The sequence below is a fragment of the Suricata suricatta genome, chromosome 17 (genome assembly GCF_006229205.1).
Source record: "Suricata suricatta isolate VVHF042 chromosome 17, meerkat_22Aug2017_6uvM2_HiC, whole genome shotgun sequence".
Classification (NCBI taxonomy): Eukaryota; Metazoa; Chordata; class Mammalia; order Carnivora; family Herpestidae; genus Suricata; species Suricata suricatta.
Window position 1 is genome coordinate 9,954,153 of NC_043716.1, and position 9,205 is coordinate 9,963,357.

Genomic DNA, 9,205 nt, shown 5'->3' on the forward strand with positions numbered 1-9,205 from the left:
AGGTCCAGGGGCGAGTGGTAGAGGGGCTCCAGGGAGCGGTGTGACTCAGCATCGAGTTCACTCCCCTGAGCTCTACCCGACAGCCTAATGAGACGCAGGTGGTCCCCTGGCCTGGGCCCCACAGCCCCCGGCCCCCCTGACCATGAAAGCAGATGCTGGTTCAGTGCCGGGGAGGGGAGAGGGGGGCTCCCGCAGCTACGGGGGGCGGGGCCAGGGCGGCTGGCCAGGGCCCAGCACATAACTCTGGGCGGGTGCAGTCTGGGGCGCAGTCTGGGGCAGCAGACAAGCGGCCGCTCTGAGCTGAACTGGCAGCATGAAGGTACTGGGCCTGGGGCGGGGGGCCTAACGGCTCAGGGCCCTGAGCCCACTGCAGGGAAGAGGGCCCTTACCAGAGAGGGGGCTACAGAGGCACAGGATACTCTCGTGATCCTGTTGAGACTCAGGTGGTGAGGCCGAGAGTGGGGTCTCTCTGGTGGGAAGAGGGACCAGAGGGGGAAGGCAAGGGACTCCTGGCAGGGGGCGGTCTGCCTGAGGCACAAGTGCAGAGAACGCAAGGCATCCAGGGCTGGTTTGGGGGGGGGGGGTGGAGGGGCTGTGGTGAGGTGACCTGTTGTCCTGTCCCAGGCCCTCCTGGCCCTGCCGCTACTGCTGCTTCTCTCCACGCCCCCCTGCGCCCCCCAGGCCTCTGGGATCCGGGGAGACGGTAAGCAGCCTGGCCAGCAGGCTAGGCGAGGAGAGATTTCTCTGAGCCATCATTTCTGGGAGCCAGGAAGCCATCTCCTCCTCTAAGGCATGTGGCAGGTGGAGATGATCTTTGGGCATCCCCCCATCCCCCTGCCCGGAGGAAATGCCGTGATTGGCTGTGGCCCTAGGAATGGGGGCAACTGCGGGGCGCCGGGTATGGCTCGGTCCCCTTCTCCTCACCCTCCCCACCCCTGCCCCCAGCTCTGGAGAAGTTTTGCCTTCAGCAGCCCCTGGACTGCGATGACATCTACGCCCAGGGCTACCAGGAGGACGGCGTGTACCTCATCTACCCCTCAGGCCCCAGCGTGCCCGTGCCCGTCTTCTGTGACATGACCACCACAGGCGGCAAGTGGACGGTGAGTGGGAGGTCCGAGCTGGGGGGGGGGGGGGTGCCTGGCTCTTGCCCCGGCTGTGTGACCAGGCTTCGCCTCCAGGGGCTTCAGTCTGGTCATCCCTAATGGGGATTGCAGTGTCCCCAGCATAGCCTGTGAGCTGCTGTCGACACCAAATTCTAGGTGCTTAAGGCAGGTTAGTGCCTATATCCTCACAATAATCCTGGCAGAAAGGTACCTTCTACAGAGGAACTGAAGCCCAGAGAGGTGAAGTCGTTTGTCCAAAGTCACACACAGCCCACCCGAACTCACTGCCAGCTGCCTGAACCCTAGAACGACCCCCTGCACCCCAACCCTTCCCTGGCACTCGGGAGCTGCTCACCGAGGGGCCTGGTGCCAGCGTGGGCCTTGAGGCCCCAGGTTGGTCCTCTAACAAAGCCCCTCGGCATCACAGGGTCTGTGCCTGTGTGAGGCCCGCACCCCCTAGGCTCTTGCTCACCCAGGCCTGTCCTCTGTGTTCCAGGTTTTCCAGAAGAGATTCAACGGCTCCGTAAGTTTTTTCCGGGGCTGGAATGACTACAAGCTGGGCTTCGGCCGTGCCGACGGGGAGTACTGGCTGGGTAAGGCAGGGCCAGGGGCGTCCCGTGGGCTGCGGCCACCCTGGGCCAGAGCTCTGCTGAGCAACTGCCCCTCCCCGCCCAGGGCTGCAGAACCTGCACCTCCTGACGCTGAAGCAGAAGTACGAGCTTCGAGTGGACCTGGAGGACTTTGAGAACAACACAGCCTCGGCCAAGTACGCCGAATTCTCCATCTCTCCCAACGCAGTCAGTGCTGAGGAGGACGGCTACACCCTCTATGTGGCGGGCTTCGAGGACGGCGGGGCAGGTACCCCCTGCTGCCGCCATAACAAGGGGCTGTGGGAGGGGGGAAGGCAGGGCTGGCAGGGCCCAGACGGCCCCCAGTCTCCTCAGCCCCCCATCCCCCGCTGGCTCCCACCCAGCCTGGGCCTCGGCCCTGGGAGAGGCTGCGTCCACTCGCTCCAGGCAGCGCTGCAAGGAGCAGCTGTTTCTCTTCACTGCAGAAGCCCAGCTACCCAGCAGCCGACTTGGGGAGGGTGCCCCGTCCTGCCAGGCTGCCACGTGATGCCTCGAACGGCGTCACTGTCACCCGTCACCGTCATCCCCCTCCCTGCCAGCACAGGGCCCAGCACCCCGCCTCAGCGTCCCCCCTTCTCCTCCCCACCCCCCCGCCAGGCGACTCCCTGTCCTACCACAGCGGCCAGAAATTCTCCACCTTCGACCGGGACCAGGACCTCTTCGTGCAGAACTGCGCCGCCCTCTCCTCGGGGGCCTTCTGGTTCCGCAGCTGCCATTTCGCCAACCTCAATGGCTTCTACCTGGGCGGCTCGCACCTCTCCTACGCTAACGGCATCAACTGGGCCCAGTGGAAGGGCTTCTACTACTCCCTCAAGCGCACCGAGATGAAAATCCGCCGGACCTGAGGGGCCGGCCCCCGTCAGGCCCAGAGTTCCCCCTCCTGGCCGCTCCGGGTCTCCATGAGTGCTCCCTCTGCATCCTGGCCCCACCCCCGCCAGCTGCTCTCTTAGCACCTGCTTCCCGCAGGGGACCTCGTGGCTCCAGCCCCAGCAGATCCCATCACCCCCAGGGTGCCCACCTCAAGGCCAGGCCTCTGTTCCCTTCACCAAAGGCCACGCTGCCAGCAGCTCACCCAGGCCTCCCCTGAAAGGCCCAGCCGTCTGGCCCAGACTGGGCTCCACGAGACTCTTCCTTGCCTCTGCCCTGCCCCAAAGGCTGAACTGCCCTCCGCCTCAGCCAGCTTCCTTACCGTGGACTCTTCCATCCAGAGCCACCCTAGCGTGCTAGACTAAGCTGGTGTGGTCTGACCAACACCCACAGTGTATGACAGACCACCCTTGTGTGGCCACCGCAGCCGCACTGTTCTGAGTGTCTCCCATCCTTTGCCTCCCTCCCACCAACTCATTCCCCAATGGTGAGCACCACGGGCCCCCAGCCCCATCTTGTGGTCATACCTTCCCCCACCTGCCTAACCCCAACCCCCAGAGCTCAGTGCCCAGACCGTATTTCACCATGGCTACTGCACGCCACTCTAAAACAGCTACAAACAAGGTAGGCATAGATACAAGTTCCCCCCCCACAGGGTTGAGGTCTGACCACGTGACGGGGCAGAGGACCACCTCTGTGGGGCTGGAAGCAGGTGGGGAGTGAAGATCTCAATAAACCTCAGGATCTGAATGAACCGGCTTTGGCTGTTGTGCGTGCTTAGCTAAGTGCGTTTGCTTAGCCCCCAAACGCAGGGGAAACCTGGCTCCTCCTTGCTCCCCTACTTACAACATCCTGCCCCCAAACTCCAGAAAGACACCTAGAGTTAGGCACCAAAGGGAACCTTGTATTTCACAGGCCTCATTTTGATGGCAAAAAGATCGTGTAATAATATTAATATAATAATAATAATAAAAATATAATACTGAAAAGGATCGCTCAAGGAGTAGAGGTTTCCTGATCCTCCCATCGCTTGGTGGTGGCTCAGGTGGCTGCTTAAGGCTGCAGTGTGTCTGAGATGAACCTGCAGAACAGTCTAGCCGAGCTTCCGCGGCTGGGCCCGCCCCCGCAGCAAGGCACAGGCGGTGGGCCTCAGGGCTCCTGGAGGTCAGGCAGGTCAGCCAGCAGCATCGGGGAGTCCATCTGGATCTCACGCTGCAGGGACTCGATGTCGGCAGGGTTCATGCCATGGCCCTCCAGCCAGTCAGCCAGCAGAGAGGCTGAGAGTGAGGCCGAGTCGGCCTGGCTGCAGGGGTAAGGGAAGCAGGGAGAGCGGAGGGGAGAGGCACTGTTAGCAGAGGCTGGCTCCCTGCCCATCCCACAGGCAAGCTCCTCCTACAAGAGGAAACCCTACCCACAGCTCCATTCCAGAAGGTTGGTCCTGCCATCTTACCCATCCTGTGGCCCGTCAGCCACGCCCATGTCAAAAGACTGGTTTAGGAATTCCTCCAGGTCAAAGCCAACACCATAGCCGGCCCCACTGCCCTTCGGAGTGCCCGAGAAGACTGGGGGCAAGGTGTCCTCCACCTGCAACGGATGACAGCACGTTACCACACACGCACAACCAAGGGCGGACAGACATCTACAGAAGTCTGTCCTGATGCTGCCAACGATGCCGCCTGGACGCCTGTGGGTGACAGCACCACCCTTGATGATCACTGAGTGCTGATTAGGGACCATCCTGGTCCAAGCCCCCTTCCCAGGAAGCATCTTGTCTCCCACCAGCCTGCTCACTGGCATTATGCTCCAAGAGCAAGAAGACAAGTTCAGAGAGAAGCCCCACCTGCCCTCAGTCCTCATGGAATAAAGATACACCAAAGCCTCTCCTACCCGCCCCCCCATCCCCACCCAACAGCAAGGACTCCCCAAGCCCATTTTCCCTGGGCCCAGATCCAGGAGTGCCCACAGCCTGGGCCTCGCCTCTCACCTGTGACTTAGACAACTGCTGGGTCACCAGGTTAACATCGGGTGACTCTGAGGTGGACGGCTGAGGGGCCCCTCCAGGGTCTGGAGGAGGTGGGCCAGATGGGAAGTAAGGCAGGACACCTACAGAGCCGGGGCCGGGCAGCCCAGCGGGTGGCCCAAGTGACTGGGGGGCCAGGAGGCTAGAGGTGGCATTCTGGAGGGGAGCAGGGCCAGGGGCGGGCCCAGGAGGGCTGGCAGGGAGGGGAGTAGGGCCAGGGGGTGGGCAGGCAGGCTGCGGAGGGGGGCCAGGGGTGGAGTCTGCAGGTTGCGGTGGGGGGCCGGCAGGAGGACTGGGGGGCTGGGCTGGGGTGGGGGTTGGGACTGGGGCGTGGGCCGGGGCGGGTGTGGGGGCCGGGGGCTGGGCCATGCGAGTCCAGCGCTCCAACAGGCTGCGATCATTGTCACTGAGCACCAGACCAGCCAGGGGATCAGTGGAGGGACCCCCAGAGGTCCCGGCCACCCGCTCCTTGCGCTCCCGTTCCTGCCGCCGCTTCTCCCGCTCCTTGGCTCGCTCTTGCCGCCTCCGCCGCTTCTCCTCCCGCTCCCGCTGGCGCTCCTGGGCCGTCACCGGCTTCCGAGGCTCAGGAGCTTCCAGAGGGGCGCTGGGACCATCTGAGAAGTTGACAGGGGGAGGGTCAGAACCTGTCCAAGCTGAGGATACCCTCTCTGCAGCCCCACTCCCTGGCCAGCCGTGGCCTTGGCAATGTACCTCGGAGTCGGCTCCGCAAGGACTTGAGCAGGGCAGCTTTGAGGGCGGCCTTGGTGTTGTCTGAGATGGCGCCTTCCTTCTTCGGAGGGGTTGGTTCACTGGGTGGCAGGGGTGGCTGCAGGGTCAGATCAATGGTGTCAGGTGCAGGGCCAGGACACGGCAGTGGAGCTGGAGGAGGGGACTCCATGGCACAGTCCCCACTGGGAGCCCAGGGACTGGGCATCTCGACATCAGGGCAGCCAGGCTCACTGGCCACAGGCTGCAGGGAAGGCTGGAAGCGGATCTGCTGGCGGATGCCCTCCCGCCGCGCATGGAAGTCCTCAATCTCAGCCACGATGGCCTCTTTAATGCGCTCCCGAGTGAGGGCTTCACGGTCAAAGGCAAAATCAAACGGCGGGGCACAGTCAGGCTCATCGTCAGGATCATGGTACTTGGCCAGGAAGGGGTGGCGAAGGGCAGCAGCTGCGGAGATGCGGGCGCTGGGCTCGAAACGCAGCATGCGCCCCAGCAGCGAGAGGGCCTGGCGGTCAGCGCCCGGGTACACGGTCTCCCAGGGCACAGGCTGACGTGGTGGCAGGCTCTGGATATAGGCCCGCACCCTCTCTGCCCCAACAGCCTGAATCACAGCGGGTGACGGGGTGCCCAGCACCATCATGATCAGCTGCAGCTGGTGCACATAATTTTTGCCTGGGAAGAGCTGGCGCCGGGCCAGCATCTCACCAAAGATGCAGCCCACAGACCACAGGTCGATAGCCTGCGTGTACTCATGCAGCGAGAGCATGAGCTCAGGAGCGCGGTACCAGCGCGTGGCCACGTACTCAGTCATGAAGTACTGGTGCTCGGCCGGCGAGGTGCACAGGCCACGGGCCATGCCAAAGTCACCAATCTTGAGCTCGCAATTCTCATTCACCAACAGGTTGGAGGGCTTCAGGTCGCGGTGGATGACCTGAGCCGAGTGCATGTACTTGAGGCCCCGAAGCAGCTGGTACAGGAAGTAGCGCACATGCTCCAGAGTGAGGGGCTGCGAGGAATGGATGATCTGGTGCAGGTCGCTCTCCATCAGGTCCAGGACCACATAGCTAGAAGGCGCAAGAAAGCGAGGCATGGCTGCCTGGACCCCACGGCAGCCCGAGCCTCATGACATGCCCCTGCCGCGACGGGTAACAGCCTCATCCCTACACTCTGCGGGGTGGGCAGGGGAGGGTGTGTGTGGCAATGGCACGGTATGAAGGGTCTAGATTTTCTCCGACTTTTCCATAACTTCAAGTGAAGTTAAATCACTTCTCTCTCTAGCTCTAGTTTCCCCATCAAAAAGAAAGGGTTGGACTAATCCAGGGCTGGCCAACAGGTTGTTTGGGGGCCGTCTCCACTGTTCGGTATGGCTGCTTGAAAGACTACGTGAAAACCGAGTAGGCCTGCCCAGTTTTTGCTGAGAGTGTTCTATGTCTGAGCAGCGTTTCCTGGGATGAGAACAGAAGGGGGCAGCTACCCCATGAAGGCCCCACGTTTGCCATCCCACAGACCGAGATTTCCAGAAACTGTACGGTCTGTACTCTTCACGAGCAATCAGTTGTCCCAGCAAAGCCCTAGGGGACACTGGTCCTGGAATCGTGGGAGTTTTCCCAGCCTGCCTTCAGCTTCCCTTCGGAAACTTCAGCAACATGGCCCCAGCCTTCAGGAAAGGGCCCGCCTCTGCCCTTCTCTCCCATCCCTGCTCCTTACACAGATTTGAATTCCCCGTAGGGCACAGTGGGCCTCAAGATGTCCTTGATGGCGATGATGTTGTCATGCTTGAAGTGTTTGAGGATCTTCAGCTCCCTGAGGGTCCGCTTGGCATTGGTAACCACGTCAAAAGCATTAGGGATCTTCTTGATGGCCACCTGCTGGCCTGGGGAGCAGGGAAAAGGAAGATACCACAAAGTACCTTAGAGTGGCTGCAGATTGGCATAGGCCGCTTTCAGCATCTCCCTTCTATTTTTTTTTTAACGTTTTATTTATTTTTGAGAGAGACAGTATGCAAATGTGGGGCGGGGGGACAGAGGATCTAAGCAGGCTCTGAGCGTTTAGCACACCTCCCTGTGTGGGGTTCCAACTCACAACATGGGGGCATCATGATCTGAGCGGACACTCAACCCAGCGGGCCCCCTGGGCCCCTCCAACATCTCCCTCCTAGAACTGAGTTACCGTATACTGAGTAACAACCATCACATAGCAAGAACCTAGTATGTGCCAAGCCTTGTCCTAGGCATTTTGCCTATGGTATCAGATGTTCCCTTCACATCTACGCTGAGACAGAAGTTCAATGTCGGACACGATGAAACCCTGGCTCAGTAACTTGCTAGTTGTGCAGCTAGTTAGTGGTACAGTCTTGACTCTAAATGCCTGTGCCCATTCTACCCCTCTTCACTGTCTCTCTCCATCTCAGACTTCCCTCATCCCACCACCAATTCTTTGCACCAGTCTCTGGCTCTGGAACGCAGTTCTCTTTTCGAACCAAAGATGGGATCTCCATTCTGGTCTAACTGGGATTGTCGTTTTTTTCCTAAAGAAACAGAGAAAACCGCCAGTGGCAGCTCCCGGGCACTATGCCCACACAGAGCCTGGCACCCCAGAAGCCACCTCAGCGGTATTTGTTGCCTTTAACCAGAATTTAGGTCCTAGCTTTCCTTCCGGGCTGCTTGGACGGAGCAGCTTCTCATTCTCTGCGAACTGGCTTCCAGATCTGTAAGTGGTGCACGATAGGGAAGCTCACCGGTGAGACGGCGGCGCGCTGAGGACACCACCCCATAGGCCCCGTTGCCTATGGTCTCGATGATCTCGTACTCGTCCCCAACGTCGAAGGTCACATCGAAGGAGCGTGCTTTAAGCAGGGCCAGGTTCTTGGCCGCTACACAGGCATTGGGGTTGGTGGGTTCCGCCTTCACCGGCCCTGGTGGTTCCCCAGAGCCGTCCTCGCCTTCTTCCTCCTTCAGGGGTTCGGCCATGGCTTCTGTGCGGAGACGATGGTGAGGAGGGGCCCGCCGCTCTCCCAGGCCTCAGTTTCCCCTCTCTGAGGCTGAGGAGCAGTACCAGGGAGTTTCCAAGCTCCCTAAGCCGACGGGGGCCAGGCAGGGAGCGAAAGAGAGCGGCAGGCACGCAGTAGTAGTCCCGCACCCGGACTTGGAACCCAGAGCTCAGGTCCGGGGTGGAACACAGGGTGGGAGGTGGGGGAGGCGCCGCCAGGCGCGGTCCAGGAAGAAAGGGAGGGGCGGGGCACTTCGCTTTTCTCGGTCAACACTCACCGAAAGGCGCTCCACTCCGACACCTCCTCGGAGCCTTCGGAAGTCGCCGGTGCTCCCCGCTTCCCCGGTCTCCCGTCCCCCGAGTAGGGGTACTAAAACACTCGCTCGCTCGCTTGTTCAAGGCCGCCGCCACCACCTCCGTGTCGTGCTCTGCCCCGCAGGTCCCCCCCGCCCCGCCTCCCAAGACCACGCTCCCTCCAGCCTCTGACCAATCGCTGAGCGACCTCTGCGGAGGTTCCCACCCCGTCTACTTGCTGCGTCCAATCCGAGCCCACCTGCAGAGGAAGCCACGCCTCTGCCCGCGCGCGCGCGCCGCTGTCCAGCTTGCCGGAGGGAGCCGCCCAAAGGGCGCTCGGCGCTTCGCAGGGACAGTCTCGGCCCGGCGCCGTCTTCTGACGCATGCGCAGTAGCAGCCCCTTGCGCCCCGTGAATGGAAGGCAACGTCCCCGTGCGCGCGCGCACTGCCATCCTGAGCTTTGCTCGCTAGTCACCTCTGGTCCCAGGAGTTGGAAGGGCTGAAGTGCGTGGATCTGTTGCCTTCTCGGTCGGCTCATGAAATCTCCCTCCTTAGGCCCCTTTCCCCCATCAGTCCCC

General features: G+C 61.6%; 2 protein-coding genes across 3 annotated transcripts; one reads left to right on the forward strand and one right to left on the reverse strand.

The window, feature by feature from the left end:
• The first annotated feature begins 233 nt into the window (after positions 1–233).
• MFAP4 (microfibril associated protein 4) lies at positions 234–3,353 on the forward strand. Its single transcript, XM_029928118.1, has 6 exons — positions 234–319; positions 625–703; positions 946–1,100; positions 1,600–1,696; positions 1,779–1,961; positions 2,330–3,353. Exons 1-6 carry the CDS (start codon positions 314–316, stop codon positions 2,575–2,577), a joined length of 768 nt encoding a protein of 255 aa, XP_029783978.1. The 5' UTR covers positions 234–313; the 3' UTR covers positions 2,578–3,353.
• A 129-nt stretch (positions 3,354–3,482) lies between these two features.
• Positions 3,483–8,761, reverse strand: MAPK7 (mitogen-activated protein kinase 7). Of its 2 annotated transcripts, none has more exons than XM_029928117.1 (7): positions 8,612–8,761; positions 8,083–8,316; positions 7,053–7,218; positions 5,331–6,409; positions 4,584–5,233; positions 4,050–4,183; positions 3,483–3,902 (listed from the first exon to the last, which is right to left on the reverse strand). In XM_029928117.1, the coding sequence occupies exons 2-7, from the start codon at positions 8,312–8,314 to the stop codon at positions 3,749–3,751; spliced, it is 2,415 nt and encodes an 804-aa protein (XP_029783977.1). In that variant the 5' UTR covers positions 8,315–8,316; positions 8,612–8,761; the 3' UTR covers positions 3,483–3,748. The 2 variants fall into 2 exon arrangements, with proteins under 2 accessions (XP_029783977.1, XP_029783976.1); XM_029928116.1 differs by having other exon boundaries at positions 8,083–8,319.
• Between the last annotated feature and the right edge of the window lie 444 nt (positions 8,762–9,205).

Bases quoted from the DNA above. Each gene is read 5' to 3' on its own strand.
- MFAP4 (XM_029928118.1), top strand. The intron at 704-945 runs GTAAGCAGCCTG...CCCTGCCCCCAG, and splicing joins CTCTGGGATCCGGGGAGACG to CTCTGGAGAAGTTTTGCCTT. The intron at 1,101-1,599 runs GTGAGTGGGAGG...TCTGTGTTCCAG, and splicing joins CCACAGGCGGCAAGTGGACG to GTTTTCCAGAAGAGATTCAA.
- MAPK7 (XM_029928117.1), bottom strand. From the start codon at position 8,314: ATGGCCGAACCCCTGAAGGAGGAAGAAGGCGAGGACGGCTCTGGGGAA. The intron at 4,184-4,583 runs GTGAGAGGCGAG...CATCCGTTGCAG, and splicing joins AGCAGTTGTCTAAGTCACAG to GTGGAGGACACCTTGCCCCC. The intron at 3,903-4,049 runs GTAAGATGGCAG...TTACCCCTGCAG, and splicing joins GCTGACGGGCCACAGGATGG to CCAGGCCGACTCGGCCTCAC.